The sequence below is a fragment of the Salvelinus namaycush genome, chromosome 30 (genome assembly GCF_016432855.1).
Source record: "Salvelinus namaycush isolate Seneca chromosome 30, SaNama_1.0, whole genome shotgun sequence".
Classification (NCBI taxonomy): domain Eukaryota; kingdom Metazoa; phylum Chordata; class Actinopteri; order Salmoniformes; family Salmonidae; genus Salvelinus; species Salvelinus namaycush.
Genome location: NC_052336.1, coordinates 24,656,985 through 24,675,727, shown reverse-complemented (window position 1 = coordinate 24,675,727; position 18,743 = coordinate 24,656,985). Strand labels below are relative to the sequence as shown.

The following is an 18,743-nucleotide window of genomic DNA, read 5'->3' as shown; positions in this document are numbered from 1 at the left end:
CCATTCAGATGTACGGTAATGCATCAAACCGTTCATTTGAATGATAGACCCGTCATAAAGGCTTTGATGTGCCAAATTCATTAGGGCGTGTGACGGCACTCCAGAGTTAGTTAGATCTAGTCATGCCAGACATTGGGAGTGGCACCACACGCGCTAATGAATTTGGCACATCAAAGCCTTTATGATGGGTCAATCATTCAAGTGAACAGTTTGATGACCAATTTGTGACTTCAATCTCTGTCCAGACAGTGCCTTGTATTGCCCAGACTTCCTTTAGTTAACATCTGATGTTAATACAACGTTCCGGATGGTTATTCTAACAATGAAAGGGTAATGGTGTGTGTTGGAGAGGAAAATGCCAATGGCCATATTGACTGACAAGAAAAGTCAACAGCAAACCTTCACTACATGTGTAATTTCACATGTCCTTCCAATCCCTTCCGAAGTGGCTGGTAGACGAAGGCTCCGTACTGGAATTACAGCAGGTTGTTATTTCAACAGCTTGGTCTCATGGTCCTCCCAGTCTGATAGAAGCTGGGCTTTTTGTTCTGTTAAAATGAATATACAGACGTGTGTGTGTGTGTCCTGGTGGGAGAAGAGAGAGGCTGGGCATATAGGGAATGTGTGAGTTTGTCCTCTGGCTTCATAATGTGGAAGGACATGTTTTGGTGTGTGTGTCGGAGTGGGAGACTGTCTCCGTCTCCAAGTTTGTTGATCTCTCTCCGTCTCGCTGGGTAGGCTCTGTGTTGAGCATACCGATGGAACCTCGTTGCGGTGTCACATTTTTCAGTCTTTCAGTGACACACAAAGGTGGAAACACATTCTCACTCGTACCTTGTCTCTCAACACACACACACACACACACACTGCCAAGCCGTCCTCTAGGGTGAGAGTTTCTATCAGCCTCATAGCCTCCGGTTCGCTCTCTTCAATGCTCAAGACGGAGAGGGGGAGAGAGAATGGAATGAAAAGACAGGCGGAAAAAGAGAACATTTTCATGCTGATTCTATTTTTAGGCTTGCTCCATTTCGACACTCCCGATCAGATCTAAAGACGTATACACGGGTAACCGTCTCGACAGAAAATGGGTACAGGAAGGAAGAAAGAAAAAAAAACACACCTCTAACAAATGTTGGACAATGGTGTGGAAATGAAAGCTCTGCAACCAAACTATTTCCCTATTCAATACAGTCTGGAGTTCTAACCCTTCTAAGTCTCATGTTTGTATCTCCGTTGTGGACTTAATTGTACAGTGCTACTAATTGCCTATTAGCTGAGTATTTTCTGCCCAGGTCTCTGTATCGTTGCTCCCCTTCTCTGTTTTGTGTATAATTATACATTTTTTGCTACATTTGTGTTTTCATCTGGGTATTGCTTCACTAATTCATGCGTGTGTTTTATAGTCGAAAGAAAGCGATATCTTCTGTGTGTAAGTGTCGCAGAGGATACATTGTCCATCATCCTCTAGTCCAGGGGTGTCAAACGTACAGCCCAATCCGGGCCCGCGGGTGGTTTGAGTAAAACATTTAATAAACAAATGAAATACAATTACATTTGTAAAAATTGTGGGGGGAAACAAACTCGATATACTTTTAAAATGACTAAACCCAAATGGGAACTGTGTGGGAATGATAATGGACCTACATGCATACAGTTTCTTGACTGTGTCCAGCTCGCTTAAAATCACCAAAATGAAAGGCAGTCGGGGGAATATAAAAAATTCCCAAAACAATGGCAAATTTTGACGGCGAGGAAATATAACCAATTTTCAGTGTGGCGCTCCAGACCTCGGTGAAGACAGAATGGTGAAGATCGAATGCAGCCCCCGGGGCAAAATGAGTTTGACAACCCTGCTCTAGTCAATTTTCAGCTCTGATCACTTATGTTGAAGCCTCTTTCGACGACTACCTTCCTCTGTTGTTTTGTCCGACCTTGTCTGTGTTCCTGTCCGTGTGTGTACAGTATCCATCGATTTAACGCAGGATGTGTTTGTACAGTCCCTAACAGCATCTCTCCCTCTCTCCTCTGTGTTGTAGTGGCCAGCAGGCCTTCCTCCTGGAGAATGTTCTGTGTAACAACGCCAGCTGTAAGGATGTGGGCCGCATGTTTCGTGTCCACTGGGACCAGTCTGACCTGGGGGCCATCCCCGGGGCCGCCGTCGCCACCTTCTTCGACATCTATGAGGATGTGAGCACATCCCTCTATTCCTCTTTCCTCTCGACCTCTCCTCCTCTCTCTCGCTCTCTTTCTCTCTAATTAGCCCAGGCTCCCCTCTTCACGCCTTGACGCTGTCATACAACCAACAGCTCTGCTGATTTTTAAAGAAAGACCACTGGTGACCTCGGGCTCTCGCGTCTCATCATTAACCAGCAGCAGAGCTGTTACTACCCCAGTTGCGACTGGGAGACTGGCAGACTGGCCGCTCTCAATCACTTTAGGATAGCTGTTTTTCTTTCTGTCTTGTAGTCTAGATCCCACCCGCAGCTGTGGATAGGGCAGGTTATATCACCCTGACAGTCAAGTTTGTCATGTAGTCTCATTTATATCATCGCAGAGCAGAGTTTAGTAGGATTTTGTTTCAATTTGTATGACAAACCCCTACAAATTCCAAGTTTGAATGGCACAGAAATCCATTGGGAGTGTTTTTCATTATGTCTGCAAGAATTGGCTCTTTTCAATGTGTCTTCCAGTATGGTTAGTCTTGTTAATTGTCCTGTTTGTGGGTGGCCTTGGATCCTCTTTTGTCAACAGTCTCCCTGAGAGGCTTCAGCCGCGGTATGAACATGAGGCTGGAAATGGCGCGCTCATGAGGCACTCTCTCCCACCCTGGCCTGCAGATTAGAGCAGCATCTCTCTCCTAATCCCACTCTGGGCCGACAGAAGGGTGTGCCAAGACGAGCATGTCACTGCAGGGCACGACAAGCGCAGGATGCCAGCCCGGCCCTGGCACAGTGTAGCGACAGAGCGTGACAGACGGAGCACGGCCATTGTCCCCCTAGGAGCCCAATCAGCTCACAGCACAGCCCCCCTCTGAGATGAGATGTGTGCGGGTTGGGCCCGACAGCTCTTCAGGAGATTTGAAGAGTGGGCTCGGCTGCATCTCAAATCTGGTTGTCTTTTTAAAAATCTTTAAACACACACGTAGCTTTCATCCTGCCCAAGATTCACCATCTGGGACAGCTTACGTGTTATTTAGTCAAAGTTTTCCTCCGCTCCTCCGTCCCCATCCTTCTCCCTGAGAGCTCTGTCTCGCTCTGACTTCACTCCGTCACTGCCTGCCTCCCGGCATCCCTCTATTTCATTACCGCGTCCAAGACGGCCTTGCCTTCTTAGAGTTGACATAATCAATGTGTTTGTTTTGGCTGTGGGATTCATTTATGACGTGTATTTTAGTGCGGTATACCCTGTCTCCTCGTTTCAGTGGAGGGAGTAGTTATCCATCTCCTGTCTCTGGGAGTTGGCTCATTTTCTCTGTAATTCCCTGACAGAGAGAGTGTGAGAGAAGTGCAGATAACCGCTGTAATGGAGGATCTGTCCTCCGTCCATAACGGGGATGAAGTGGTACATCAGAAGAGACCGTCAAAGGAACTTTGCCCCCGTTTCCTTTTGTCCGTCATGTAATACCATTTCTCATTTGCAGGGAATATTGGATATGATCGTGCTCAGCAAAGAGGAGGGGAAAGAGGGCTTCGCCATCCACGCTTTGAAGAACAACTTTGAAGCCGACGCGTACTTCGTCAAAGTGATTGGTGAGTCGGAACTTTTCACCTTCTGCAGTTAGCGCGCGTGTGTGTGTGTGTGTGTGTGTGTGTGTGTGTGTGTGTGTGTGTGTGTGTGTGTGTGTGTGTGTGTGTGTGTGTGTGTGTGTTCATGTTTTTGAACATCCACATTTGTATGCATGCATTGTATTCCTTTTCTGTGTGCATGCCTTTGTTTCTCTCCAGTTTTGTTTAGACTCGACAGTTCTGTTTGAGAACTGTTTGAAAATTTTAATGTGAATCTCCCCTTTTCGCCACTGCATAAAAATAAAAAAATTATGCACTCCTCTCAACATTAGGCCGAAGAAGAGCACAGGAGTTTTTTTTTATATCGGACTGTTTTCAGGATATCACAAGAACATCCTCATTCCCTGAGACAAGAGTCGGCAGTAGTGTATACGCTCCGTTGACTGCAGGCTACATCCCTATTAGTTTGCATTAGACAACAGCACACGCATCGATACAAACACGAATGACTGCAGGGCATGCATCTCCCAGCATCCTTTGGGTGTTTTAACTGAACTCCTCACCTCCATTCCTCTGTGTGGCTCCCCTCCCCAGCCTATAAGAAAAAGTAGTAGTGTGGCTGTAGTGATGGCGGACATTTGGGAAGCTGACATTTTGGAAAACGGAAAGTGTCCACTAACAAGCTACTTTCATGCCATTTTAATCCTGCCTGCTGGGTTTTAATTAAAGGAGAAGCAGTTATTTTCTACTCCTTCATTCTCTCGTCCCTTCTCTCCCTCACAGCCCCACTGGTGGGCTCCTTCAGGGGTTTTTTGAGCTATGACTGCTCCTCTGCCTATAACATCAGGCCCAGATACGGAGACTGACTTGCACACATACACTCCCTCAACTCACACGACTGACCCCAGGAGGATTTTTCCACTTCTCTTTTCTGAGCTGTTGGTTGTTTCTCTTCAGTAAAGCACTGATAGATAAGGAGTGTGCTGAAGTTGTCAAGTGACCGGAGATGGAGGAAGCACTCTGGTAATTAACTATGAATCTCAAACTGCTCCCAGGCTGCCTGTGCCCTCTTTCTCCTGCTGTGGCGTACAGTACACGTCAAGTATCCCGCTGCGTTGTCCATGCTCGCGCGCCTCTTGACGACGCAGGCCGTGAACCCAGAGAGACAAGCGCCGTCCGCCTATTGCTCTAACGTATTCCTCCCATCTGCAAGAGCGCTCGGCGCAGCGTGGATATCCTCCCTTTACAACCCAGTCTTGGTGTCACACAATAACACACTGGTGGGCATGCAGAGCAAACTCTGCTGTGGCTGTTTGAAACGCGAGCCGCGTCTTCCTTCCCGCCCAGCCCTCAGCAGGAAGAAGGCCTGTGAACGTAGTAATGGCGGAGGTGTTTAGAAGGATTATGGGTAGGTAAACTGTGTTTGTGTGCCGAGGGAAGATGTTGCCGGGGTTCACTCACAGTCTGACTGTGTTGTTGTGGTGAACAGAGGGACGGTGTCGGGGTCAGAGAGGGAGGGAACGGGAACATGTGAGGAATTTAAGGTTGGGATTGATTGACAGACTTGTCAGTGTTGAACATTGAAGAAGGTGGACATTGATGGAAGAGGAGCAGGTGATCTGGCCAAATGGAAGTACATTCAGGACGACAGTTTCTGGGGTTCTACCAACATGCAATCAATAATGGATGGGGTGTTGCTGCCAAGTCCATAGGGTGTCTTTTGATAAGGCTTTGACCCTAGCAACCCCACCCACCTCACCTTGTTGGTGTGTTGTACGTCAGGAGGTGGCGGCCCCCCTGGTGATGGGGGCTGTTTTCCGCCGTCTTCAGATCCCCTGAGCTCTTATCGAGCGGCCTCGCTGTGGTATTGACTTTAAGTCTGGGTCACTCGCAGGATGAAATTATAAGAAATGGACCAAGGTGGGACCCAGAGACGCAGCTAATTTCTGTATTCAGTGCCCAGCCTAGGCCCAGGATTGATCTATTTAAACTCATCTTCAAACGGCGCCCGCCTCTGGTTCCTGAGGCTCCGGTGGTATTATGGTTAACGTGCCAGCGCCCGGTGCTCTGCAGCGCACTGGTCTACTGGTTTTCCCATCTTAATCTTTTATTTTTATTGGCCAGTCTGAGATATGGCTTTTTCTTTTGCAACTCTGCCTAGAAGGCCAGCATCCCGGAGTCGCCTCTTCATTATTTCTGTTGAGACTGGTGTTTTGTGGTACTATTTAATGAAGCTGTCAGTTGAGGACTTGTGAGGCGTCTGTTTCTCAAACTAGACACTCTAATGTGCTTGTTCTCTTGCTCAGTTGTGCACCGGGGCCTCCCACTCCTCTTTCTAGTCTGGTTATAGACAGTTTGCGCTGTTCTGTGAAGGGAGTAGTACACAGCGTTGTACCAGATCTTCTGTTTCTTGGCAATTTCTCGCATGGAATAGCCTTCATTTCTCAGAACAAGAATAGACTGACGAGTTTCAGAAGAAAGTACTTTGTTTCTGGCCATTTTGAGCCTGTAATTGAACCCACAAATGCAGATTTTTTTATTTTATTTCACCTTTATTTAACTAGGCAAGTCAGTTTAAGAACAAATTCTTATTTACAATGACGGCCTAAGAACAGTGGGTTAACTGCCTTGTTCAGGGGCAGAACGACAGATTTTTACCTTGTCGGCACGGGAATTCTATCTAGAAACCTTTCGGTTACTGGCCCAACGCTCTAACTACTGCCTCCCCAGCAGGTAGCCAAATGCTCCAGATACTCATCTAGTCTAAAGAAGGCCAGTTTTTTTGCTTCTTTAATCAGAACAACAGTTTTCAGATGTGTTAACATAATTGCAGAAGGGTTTTCTAATGATCAATTAGCTTTTTAAAATGATGAACTTGGATTAGCTAACACAACGTGCCATTGGAACACAGGAGTAATGGTTGCTGATAATGGGGCACTGTACGCCTATGTAGATTTTCCATAAAAAATCTGCCGTTTCCAGCTACAATAGTCATTTACAACATTAACAATGTCTAAACTGTATTTCCGATCAATTTGATGTTACTTAAATGGACCAATAATGTGCTTTTCTTTCAAAAAGAAGGACATTTCTAAGTGACCCCAAACTTTTGAACGTGTGTGCGTGTGTGTGTGTGTGTGTGTGTGTGTGTGTGTGTGTGTGTGTGTGTGTGTGTGTGTGTGTGTGTGTGTGTGTGTGTGTGTGTGTGTGTGTGTGTGTGTGTGTGTGTGTGAACATCCCTTTTTCAGGACCCTGTCTTTCAAAGATAATTCGTAAAAATCCGAATATTTTCACAGGTCGGCATTGTAAAGGGTTTAAACACTGTTTTCCATGCTTGTTCAAAAAACAATTAATGAGCATGCATCTGTGGACCGTTCGTTAAGACACTAACAGCTTATAGACGGTAGGCAATTAAGGTCACAGTTATGAAAACTTAGGACACTAAAGAGGCCTTTATACTGACTCTGAAAAACACCAAAAGAAAGATGCCCAGGGTCCCTGCTCATCTGCGTGAACGTGCCTTAGGCATGCTGTAAGGAGGCATGAGGACTGCAGATGTGCCCAGGGCAATAAATTGCAATGTCCGTACTAAGACAGCGCTACAGGATGGACAGCTGATCGTCCTCACAGTGGCACCACGTGTAACAACACCTGCAAAGGATCGGTACATCCGAACATCACACCTGCGGGACAGGTACAGGATGGCAACAACAACTGCCCGAGTTACACCAGGAACGCACAATCCCTTCATCAGTGCTCAGACTGTCTGCAATAGGCTGAGAGAGGCTGGACTGTGGGCCTGTAGGCCTGTTGTAAGGCAGGTCCTCACCAGACATCACTGGCAACAATGTTGCCTATGGGTATAAACCCACCGTCGCTGGACCAGACAGGACTGGCAAAAAGTGCTCTTCACTGACGAGTCGTGGTTTTGTCTCACCAGGGGTGATGGTCGGATTCGCATTTATCGTCGAAGGAATGAGCGTTACACCGAGGCCTGTACTCTGGAGCGGGATCGAGGTGGAGGGTTCGTCATGGTCTGGGGCGGTGTGTCACAGCATCATCGGACAGAGCTTGTTGCCATTGCAGGCAATCTCAACGCTGTGCGTTACAGGAAAGACATCCTCCTCCCTCATGTGGTACCCTTCCTGCAGGCTCATTCTGACATGACCCTCCAGCATGGCAATGCCACCAGCCATACTGCTCGTTATGTGCGTGATTTCCTGCAAGACAGGAATGTCAGTATTCTGCCATGGCCAGCGAAGAGCCCGGATCTCAATCACATTGAGCACGTCTGGGACCTGTTGGATCGGAGGGTGAGGGTTAGGGCCATTCCCCCTAGAAATGTCCGGGAACTTGCAGGTGCCCTGGTGGAAGAGTGGGGTAACATCTCACAGCAAGAACTGTCAAATCTGGTGCAGTCCATGAGGACGACATGCACTGCAGTACTTAATGCAGCTGGTGGCCACACCAAATACTGAATGTTACTTTTGATTTTGACCACCCCCCTTTGTTCAGGGACACGTTATTCCATTTCTGTTAGTCACATGTCTGTGGAACTTGTTCAGTTTATGTCTCAGTTGTTGAATCTTGTTATGTTCTTACAAATATTTACACCTGTTAAGTTTGCTGAAAATCAACACAGTTGACACAAGGAGTCGCTAGTGCACGATGAGCCAAGTAAAGCCCCCCCAGCCTAAACCTCCCCTAACTCGGACGGCGCTGGGCCAATTTGTGCACCAATTTGTGTAACCAGCTAAACAGCTGCTCTTAGTGAAAATGTGTTTGGAGTTACTGTACCTTTCTAGCTAATAGGCTAAGCTTCCCAATTATAATAATGAAAAACGATATTCCAAATCTATTCATTTTTAAATGTTGATTACTTCTCCTTTGCAATTATCATTCACCTGATGATTTTGGGCAAACGCACGATGGGGGTCCCTGGGCAAGAAAAGTTTGACCCCTGGCCTATAAAACTGGCTCTAATTACTTCCTCATTTAGGCCAGTGTTAACTCAAACTGGCCCTTCAATTAGGAGAGTTAATCAGGTAGCTGAGATTGATCAGGTCGCTGAGCGTCACACCGGGACCCAGGGAAGATAATACCCAGCCGTTAGGCGAGACCAGGAACCATCTATCTCAGATAGTCCGAAATCTGTTTTTAATGGAGAATGTTGCAATGTTACAAGTATTTACTACAGTGAACTAGCCAAGTTCAGCAGTCAAATCCCCATGATCTACCAGGTGATTCAAAAAAAGATAGAGAGATTGAGAGTCAAAGTAGAAACGTTAGAAAAGGGTTGCAGAGATTTTGTGGGTGCGTGCGTGTGAGTGACAGACCGACAGAACAATGTGAGCTGATTACGTTCTCCTCCTCTCTAGTTGGGATGCAGATTCGCTGCGTTGAGGAACATCTGCAGGCTTTGTTTAGTCCAGTACGCATCCTCCTTTTCCCCTTCTCTCTCCGCCTCTGCCAAGCTGTCAGTCAGGAAGTAACCGCCCTCACTCACATTTTAATTCAGCTCAACAGATGAGGGAGCTTTCATAGAGACATTGCTCTTCGCTCTCTTTTGGAATTTGAAGACACGAGTCCATATTTCTGGAGGTTTTTCTGCTGGTTTATTGGTTGTTTCTGCATTTGGTGTGTAATGTTGAGTGGTGAATTAAACTATACAGAATTAAACTGAGATAGGAGGCACATGTGTAAAGGGCTCAAACAGGCAAATATCAAATGTGAGAAGAAGATTTGGAAAACAAGGATATAGTATAAAAATATATTGATTGCTGTATTTCCCCTCTCCAATAGCTGTCAATCTGACACAACTTTGAAAGTACTTCCAGTGTTACCATTTTGCAGAAGTATTCTCCCATGTCCAGTAGTCATCCGTTCACTTTGGTCTTAAAGGTCTTCTGTCTACTCCACCACCCTCCATATATAATACATCTCTGGGAGTACAGATGGAATATTTCATTTCACGTCTGCAGCCTGCAGATGATTGACAGCTCAAGCGTGTCCTTCAAATAAGCCTCAAACAAAGGTAGTTGAATGATGTCAGAGCAGCAGGCGAGGTATGACCATGACTTACCATTAGATCTGTCCGACATGACAGATAACTAGACTTCAAAACCGTCTTGGAGGAGATTGACATGCACATGCACACACACACACACACACTTCCTTCGTGGATTACTCAACTATGAATGAGCAGGTGGTTATCCGGAAGACAAGTCTTTCTACCCGGCAGTGGGTAGAAAGACTGTGTGTGCGTTATGATTGTGTGTGTTGCGGCAGGTAGCCTACCAGTTAAGAGCGTTGGGCCAGTAAAAGAAAAGGTTGCTGGTTCAAATCCCCGACCCGACTAGGTGAAAAATCTGTCTGTGCCCTTGAGCAAGGCACTTCACCCTAATTGCTCCTGTAAATCGCTCAGGATAAGAGAGTCTGCTAAATGACTAAAATGTCAATGTAAATGTGTGTCACTGTCTGTCTGGCAGACATGAAGCCTCGGGTCAGCACCAGCCCAGATTAGGCCTGAGGAAAAAGAAAGCAGCACCTCGGACTGCTCAGCTGTCAGTGTAAGATTGCGCATTGATTGAAATGTGTAGCCACTGGCGTGGCGTGGTGACATGACGTGTGTCTTCCCCCTGTCAAGAGGCAGCCAGCCCAGCTCCGTGTTTGACGTCATCTGACAGCTTGGAGTGGCTCTTCTTTTCTTGTGACGTTGGCTTGGTTTCCATGGTTCCCTATGGATTTATTTTTTATGATGATACAGAGGCGATTTATATGTGGGAGCCGTCAGACAGCACCTCCAGGGTAGGATCTGGAGGGACTGGACTGGTGGAGGATTTGGACCGTTGGACCTGGGAAGGCAGTTGTCAAGCTCTGATGCATGTACCCTGCTGTTCTGTTAGCTCCACTCTACAGTCCTGGAACAGAGTCTCATTCAGAGCACATCAACAGCACCATGCAGCTCTGAATTATGGTGCTGTCTGATTTCAGGTTAAACTGAGCAGCCAAGAACAGAGGGAGGCCATCTCCTACTGCTCTCATTAGGATGTCAGAGATAGCTTAGACAGCTGGCCTCACCTGTGTGTATTCGTGCGTGATTGTGTGTGCGCGTTTGTGTGCGTGTGTGCGTGCGTGTGTGTGCGAGCGCGCGTGTGCACATGATGTTATTTCCTCCGAGCCATGCTGGTGTCCTGCTCAATGAGGCGGAACGATGAACCGGGCCCTCAGTCCCTTATCAACCCATCTGTCTGATAAGTCTACAGCCCATGCACCGGCCTGACGGCAAAGTAGCTACATGCCACCTCTTAAAACATTACAGCATGATAGCAGTGTGACATAAATCCTAACACCACAAGAAATCCCACCTAACTCATGGCGACAGCCAGCAACTGAGATAGCTAAGTTCTCCTTCTGCTGCATGGTCTCTCACAGGCATAGACATTCAATAAACCCAAAAGCCTTCTCGCCAAATGCCTCAGTGATTGTCTGTTGACTATCATGTGAAGCCCTCGTGAAGATGTCATAGTTTGCAGTGCATAGAATCCCTTATTTCTACTATAGGCTATATGAAGCTCTTGGACTAAGCCCTGGCAATAAAGAAGCACATTATCCATCAGATGAATCCACAAAAAGCAAATAAAAAAATGTTAACAGGTCTTTTAATGTTTATTTATTCTCCTCTAAAGCTGCTCTCTTAGCCCGACCCTGTGAGTTCTATATGTTCTGTATACTCACTTTACAGATGGAGGATCTTAATTTGATCACAATTTTGTTGCTGAGAATGCAAACGTGTAGTGTATTTGAGTTTTAAAAAGGCTTCTAAAGTTAGTCATTTCCACTTAGAAATGTCCTACTTGATTTGCCCTAATGGAAAATGTAGCAAACCCTACAACAATGTCCATTAAATATAATCCACATAATAATTTACATTTCCTGTTGCTGCAGGATTATTTTCCTGCTGTAGCAAACTAGATCAAATTAAGATCCTACATCTGTACACACAAAGAACACACACACACACACACACACACACACTAGTAGACAGGCCCAGACGTACACAGGCAGAATACACTGACAGACCATTTCATCCTCCACGTCAGTGGGCAAGTCCTGCTGGGGAGCTGCCGACAGCATTGACATCGCCCTTGTCGCAGTTCCCTCTGACAAATAGCTCTATCCAACAGAGTAGAGGCAGCAGACCAGTGTCTGTGTGCACAGTTGTGGATTTCTGGATAAACCCTTAATACTTACTGTGTTAGCGGTCCCAGGTCTGTTTGTGACCCTTACTTGCTACCTGTTGCGTACGAGTTTAATGAATGACAACAGAAGAGAAAAAGCGAGAGCTGTGAATGAAGACTGGGTTCTTAGAAGGCAGGGGGGTTGCTCTGTGAGAGTCAGAGAGGGAGAGTTGTCTATCCAAGCACACAGAGAAGCATCCACATCCTGGAGCAGTAGTAGCATGGCCAGTGATTCGTGAAGGACAGCGGCGAGGCACGCTCCCCGTCTCGGTCTCTCTCCCTGAGCCACGCATCACTGCCTGCGTCAGGCTCTTTATGGAGTCTCTATGTCAGCGCCATTGATTGGATTTACCCATTCTACTAACCAATTTACGGCATGACACGCTCACAGTCCCCATAGTCCTTTAAACAAGCCAGAGAAGATGTTGCACTAGCTCCTCTTTATAGTGGCTACTAGTGACTCGGGATCACATCTTTGTTATGAACACTTAGAAAGAGAAGGGTTTGTAATCCAACCTCTACACCATGGGTCAGTGTGGATTGGAACTTGGCATGGTGAGAATAGTAATAAAAGTTCCAAAAATCAAAATGAATTTGGAGAGGGTAGCCTTAGCTATATGAGATCGGTTCAACCCAAGCAGAGACTGGGTCAGTGTCGCGCATGGTTTTCAATGAGCAAACAGAAACACCCTTCTGGGTTTAGAGGCCCAACGTTTTATGATCTATTGATCTGCTCTGTCCTCTGCACACGGCTGACAGGTGTTAGACCTGATCCCAGGCCCCGGTTTCCCAAAAGCATGTTAAGGCTAAGTTCATCGTTAGAACAATTGAGCTCAATGGTTTCAACAATGAACGTAGCCTTAAGGTCCTTTTGGGAAACCGGGCCCAGGTCAGTGTTTGATCAGATAGATATCTGCATTCTCATGTCCTGATTTGGGCTGTAACCGATGAAATCATCAGCAGCAGAACATATACCTTTCAACATGGGCAGTATCGATCCCATCGACCACAGAGGTATAACCCCCGAACCCAACGAATTACTCCACGTGGAGGTCAAAGGGCCTCAGGGCCTCCCGAGTGGCGCAGCAGTTTAAGGCATTGCAGTGCTTGGCGTCACTACAGATCTGGGTTCGATCCCGGGTTGTGTCGCAACCGGCTGCGACTGGGAGACCCATGAGGCGACGCAGAGTTGGCCCAGCGTCGTCCGGGTTAAGGGAGGGTTTGGTCGGCAGGGATGTCCTTGTCCCATCGTGCTCTTGCGACTCCTGTGGCGGGCCGGGCGCATGCACGCTAACACTGTTGCCTGGTGTACGGTGTTTCCTCCGACACAATGGTGCGGTTGACTTCCGGGTTAAGCGAGCAGTGTGTCAAGAAGCAGTGTGGCTTGGCAGGATCGCGTTTTGGAGGACGCATGGCTCTCTACCTTCGCCTGTCTCGAGTCCGTACTGGAGTTGCAGCGATGTGACAAGAATGTAACTACCAATTGGATAACACGAAACACGTCCTTCAGTTCCATACAGTAGGCTACACGGTCCAACAGTGACGGTCGGTCTCTCTGGGACTAGGCCTAGTAGCTCTAAAGAGGAATGACTTTCATGTGTGAATGGGGTTGTTTGTTTATCTGCATTAAGGAGTCCAGTCAGTGTGCAGCAGCAGTACAGGATGCATGATGGTAGATCCTAATTAAAGAAGTATTCAGCAGCTCAACTTCAATGTGCAAATTACCAGCGCCAGCCAATTAGTATGCTAATATATTAATTCCTCTTATTGCTGATTAAGAATTCAGGATTTTTTCCTTCTGCTCCAAATGCACACAAATACTCATACACTTCCCCTGCAGCTTATTATTGAGCTCATTTATTTTCTGTGTTCATTTACTACCAATTTCTTTTTTTCTTCTCTTGGTCTTTTTTCCTCTTTTATTTACAGTGCAATTAAAATATATATATATATATATATATATATATATATATATTTCACCTTTTATTTAACCAGGTAGGCAAGTTGAGAACAAGTTCTCATTTACAACTGCGACCTGGCCAAGATAAAGCAAAGCAGTGTGACAGAAACAACAACACAGAGTTACACATGGAATAAACAAATGTACAGTCAATAACACAATAGAAAAATCTGTGTACAGTGTGTGCAAATGTAGTAAGAGTAGGGAGGTAAGACAATAAATAGTCCTTAGTGGCAAAATAATTACAATTTGGCATTAACACTGGAGTGATAGATGTGCAGATGATGATGTGCAAATAGAGATACTAGGGTGCAAAAGAGCAAAGAATAATAATAAATATCGGTATGAGGTAGTTGGGTGTGCTATTTACAGATGGGCTGTGTACAGGTGCAATGATCGGTAAGCTGCTCTGACAGCTGATGCTTAAATTTAATGAGGGAGATATAAGTCTCCAGCTTCAGTGATTTTTGCAATTCGTTCCAGTCATTGGCAGCAGATAACTGGAAGGAAAGGCGGCCAAAGAATGTGTTGGCTTTGGGGATGACCAGTGAAATATACCTGCTGAAGCGCGTGCTACGGGTGAGTGTTGCTATGGTGACCAGTGAGCTGAGATAAGGCGGAGCTTTACCGAGCAAAGACTTATGGATGACCTGGAGCCAGTGGGGTTTTGCGACGAATATGTAGCGAGGGCCAGCCAACGAGAGCATACAGGTCGCAGTGTTGGGTAGTATATGGGGCTTTGGTGACAAAACGTACTGTGATAGACTGCATCCAATTTGCTGAGTAGAGTGTTGGAGGCTATTTTGTAAATGACATCGCCGAAGTCAAGGATCGGTAGGATGGTCAGTTTTACGAGGGTATGTTTGGCAGCATGAGTGAAGGAGGCTTTGTTGCGATATAGGAAGCCGATTCTAGATTTAATTTTGGATTGGAGATGCTTAATGTGAGTCTGGAAGGAGAGTTTACAGTCTAACCAGACACCTAGGTATTTGTACAGTGATTCCTCCTTTAAAGGTTGCGTCATACTGCGACACACCTTGCGTGCTGCTGCAGCATTCTGTGGCACGTTATTTAATTCTCAGCCATTTCTTCTGTTACTGCAAGTTATTGCTAGTTTGACCACCAGTGGGCATCTTTGAGAAGCATTTGATAGTATTCCGTATTGGCATTACCAGAGAATTTTAAACCTTTTTTGTAATAACATAGTATATGGGATTGATTTTAAGAAATTTGGCTTAATTAATTTGATTCATACTTTGGTGTTTACATTCAGAGAGAAATTGTCAGTTTGTAAATTCATACCGTTTCGCTCTCGGAGCGCACACTGGACATTCGGGTCGAGGAGTAGGGTTGATTTGAGTGTCCTGGCCTTACAACGGCAGTCAAGCACCCAAGCTAACATTGGCTAGCTACTTCCAGACACAAATGCGACCACTCTGACCATTTTACTCACCCTAACAGAGCTGGTAAGGCCGTCGTTTTGAAGTAATCGCGAAAAAACATGCCTTACTTTTGTGCATTTTTCACCCTGCCAGCTCCTATTAGTTCTATTGAGCACCGTGGCACCAACTTGCCTTCCGAACGTTCTATTCCCTGCTTATTGTTCAACGTCACAATGCCTGCTTCTCTATTGTTTGCAATGAGACCTGCCCACGTTGCTTTATAGTTAAAATGTAAACAACAAAATGTCAACAGCAAAAATAATATTGGAACTCTGCGGTCTTCCCATTGTGTCCTATGGGGGAAATATAGGCATGTCTGTCTATTTTGCCAAATATCTCGCAATGTGTATTTTTTGATTTTCTTCAAGTCGGGTGTAACCGATGTGAAATGGCTAGCTAGTTAGCGGGGTGCCCGCTAATAGCGTTTCAGTCAGTGACGTCACACTCTGAGACCTGGAAGTAGCTGTTCCCCTTGCTCTGCTTTTGTGGGTAACAATGCTTCGAGGGTGGCTGTTGTCTGTGTGCAGAGGGTCCCAGAGCACTCATTATGCATTTATCTCCCCCTTGTGGTGGTCTGGAGCAATGAAGCCGTGACGCCGGGTACCTCTAAGTCGCGCGATGCAAGCTCGCATCTTTTAAAGGAGGAACCACTGTAGTTGTCCACATATTCTAAATCAGAACCATTCGGAGTAGTGATGCTAGTCGGGCGGGAGGGTGCAGGCAGCAATCGGTTGAAGAGCATGCATTTAGCTTTACTAGCATTTAAGAGCAGTTGGAGGCCACGGAAGTGTTGTATGGCATTGAAGCTCATTTGGAGGTTTGTTAACACGGTGTCCAAAGAAGGGCCAGATGTACACAGAATGTTGTTGTCTGCATAGAGATGGATCAGAGAATCACCAGCAGCAAGAGCGACGACATTGATATATACAGAGAAAGGAGTCGGCCCGAGAATTGAACCCTGTGGCACCCCCATAGAGACTGCCAGAGGTCCGAACAACAGACCCTCCGATTTAACACACTGAAATCTATCTGAGAAGTAGTTGGTGAACCAGGCGAGGCAATCATTTGAGAAACCAAGGCTGGTGAGTCTGCCGATAAGAATGTGGTGATTGACAGAGTCGAAAGCCTTGGCCAGGTCGATGAAATCGGCTGCACAGTACTGTCTTTTATCAATGGCGTTTATGATATCGTTTAGGACCTTGAGCGTGGCTGAGGTGCACCCATGACCAGCTTGGAAACCAGATTGCATAGTGGAGAAGGTACGGTGGGATTCGAAATGGTCGGTGTTCTGTTTGTTAACTTGGCTTTCGAAGACTTTAGAAAGGCAGGGCAGGATGGATATAGGTCTGTAACAGTTTGGTCTAGAGTGTCTCCCCCTTTGAAGAGGGGGATGACCGGGGCAGCTTTCCAATCTTTGGGGATCTCAGACGATACGAAAGAGAGGTTGAACAGGCTAGCAATAGGGGTTGCAAAAATTTTGGCGGATAACTTTAGAGAGAGAGGGTCCAGATTGTCTAGCCCAGCTGATTTGTAGGGATCCATATTTTGCAGCTCTTTCAGAACATCAGCTATCTGGATTTGGGTGAAGGACATGCGGGGGGGGGGGGGGCTTGGGCGAGTTGCTGCGGGGGGTGCAGAGCTGTTGGCCGGGGTAGGGGTAGCCAGGTGTGAAGCATTGCCAGCCGTAGAAAAATGCTTATTGAAATTCTCGATTATCGTAGATTTATCGGTGGTGACAGTTTTTTCTAGCCTCAGTGCAGTGGATAGCTGGGAGGAGGTGCTCTTATTCTCCATGGACTTTACAGTGTCCCAAAACTTTTTGTAATTACTGCTACAGAATGCAAATTTCTGTTTGAAAAATCTAGCCTTAGCTTTCCTAACTGACTGTGTATATTGGTTCCTGACTTCCCTGAAAAGTTGCATATCCCAGGGGCTGTTCGATGTTAATGCAATGACTTCATTTATTTAGTTTCCCCGTTAATAAGCATCGACAGAAAAACAAAATAAGCATTGCAGGTCTATCTTAAGTCTACCAAGTTTGGGTTTTCCTACCGGGATGACGACGTTAACCGTACAGTGTCTAACTCATCGACCCGTGTTGTTAGTCACAGACAACTCCCACACTGTATGAGATTGTGTAGGACAAATAAAGTCCCTGTTGCTTGCTAAACAGTCTTCCTTTTCTCCACCTCAGTGCTCAGTGGACTCTGTTCTAACGACTGCCCCGGAAACGTCAAGGTAAGACTAGTGTCTCTGTGTATGCATGTGCATTGTAACGCAATGAAAAAAAGAGAATACAAATTCTCAAATCATTTTTGAGAGAGTGAAAAGGCTTATCTTGTAACTAGTCAGTCTGGCCATCTTGGTCCTGTAAGAGCCTCTGCTAAATGACTACAAATGGAAATGTCCCCACAGCTAGTGATGGACAGGCTTGGTGCTGGTCCTGTCGTAGTGTTTGTGTTGTTTGCCTCGCCACTGTGTGTCCGCTCACACTCACCCCACCATTGCCTGACTCAGCCGGGTGATTGATGGAGCCCATGTCTGGAGCTTTGGGCTGTTTTCTCCGCTCTCCTCCTCCTTAAGTCCCTCACATCCATCACTCTAACCCTCTTCTGTCCGTCTGTCTTCCCACCTATTGTCTCGTTGTCTATCACTATCCACCTCCTCCCTTTTAGTTTCCACAGAGCCTTTGTTCAATTTCCAATCCCAGTACTGTACAACTGTTCAGTCTGATGAAGCTATAGGCCTACATGCAATGTATAGTACTGTACGGTGTGGGAGGGTCTGTCAATGTGGGAGCGTCTGTCGGTGTGGGAGCCTGGCTGCATTCTCTAGCAGCCTGCCATAGCGTTTCATTAGGCTGTTAAAAAGGCTGTTAAAACCGAGGCAGACAGAGTGCTCCTCATTAGGCGTCATCGGCCCATAATGAAGAGATTATACAGCCTCCATATGACCATTCAGTCATTTCCTGCTCCTCAGCAGCATGCTGAGAGAACCGTCTCCCCACAGTACTAGTGGTGGGTGGGAAAAAATGTATAGTTACATATCTGGATATGATTTTTGACGATGTGTCGTTTTGACAATATTGCAATATTATTTTTGCACTAGTTAGCTGTACTTGAACCAAAACTCCAGTATGTTTCCTTCATAGCTTGTTCTCCAACTTCGTTTTAAATAGGGAGCCAAATGGTTTTCAACACTTTTATTTCCATGACTGATCAAAACTCTCTTCTGTCGCCCTGCAGCAGACATATGATGAGCAATATGTTTGATCATCCAATAGCAAAAAAATCACAGTATCGAATCGCAATACATATGGACTCGTGAGAATCGCAATACATATGGAATCGTGAGAATCGCAATACATATGGACTCG

At 46.2% G+C, this 18,743-nt stretch overlaps 1 protein-coding gene across 1 annotated transcript in view; it reads left to right on the top strand.

Moving 5' to 3' along the window:
- LOC120024953 (T-cell immunomodulatory protein-like) overlaps positions 1-18,743 on the top strand; it is a 119,760-nt gene that overhangs the window by 68,260 nt on the left and 32,757 nt on the right. Inside the window, exons 11-13 of the mRNA XM_038969341.1 lie at positions 2,037-2,187; positions 3,641-3,749; positions 17,562-17,605. Coding sequence (XP_038825269.1) covers positions 2,037-2,187; positions 3,641-3,749; positions 17,562-17,605 — 304 coding nt within the window. The remainder of the gene's footprint in view (positions 1-2,036; positions 2,188-3,640; positions 3,750-17,561; positions 17,606-18,743) is intronic.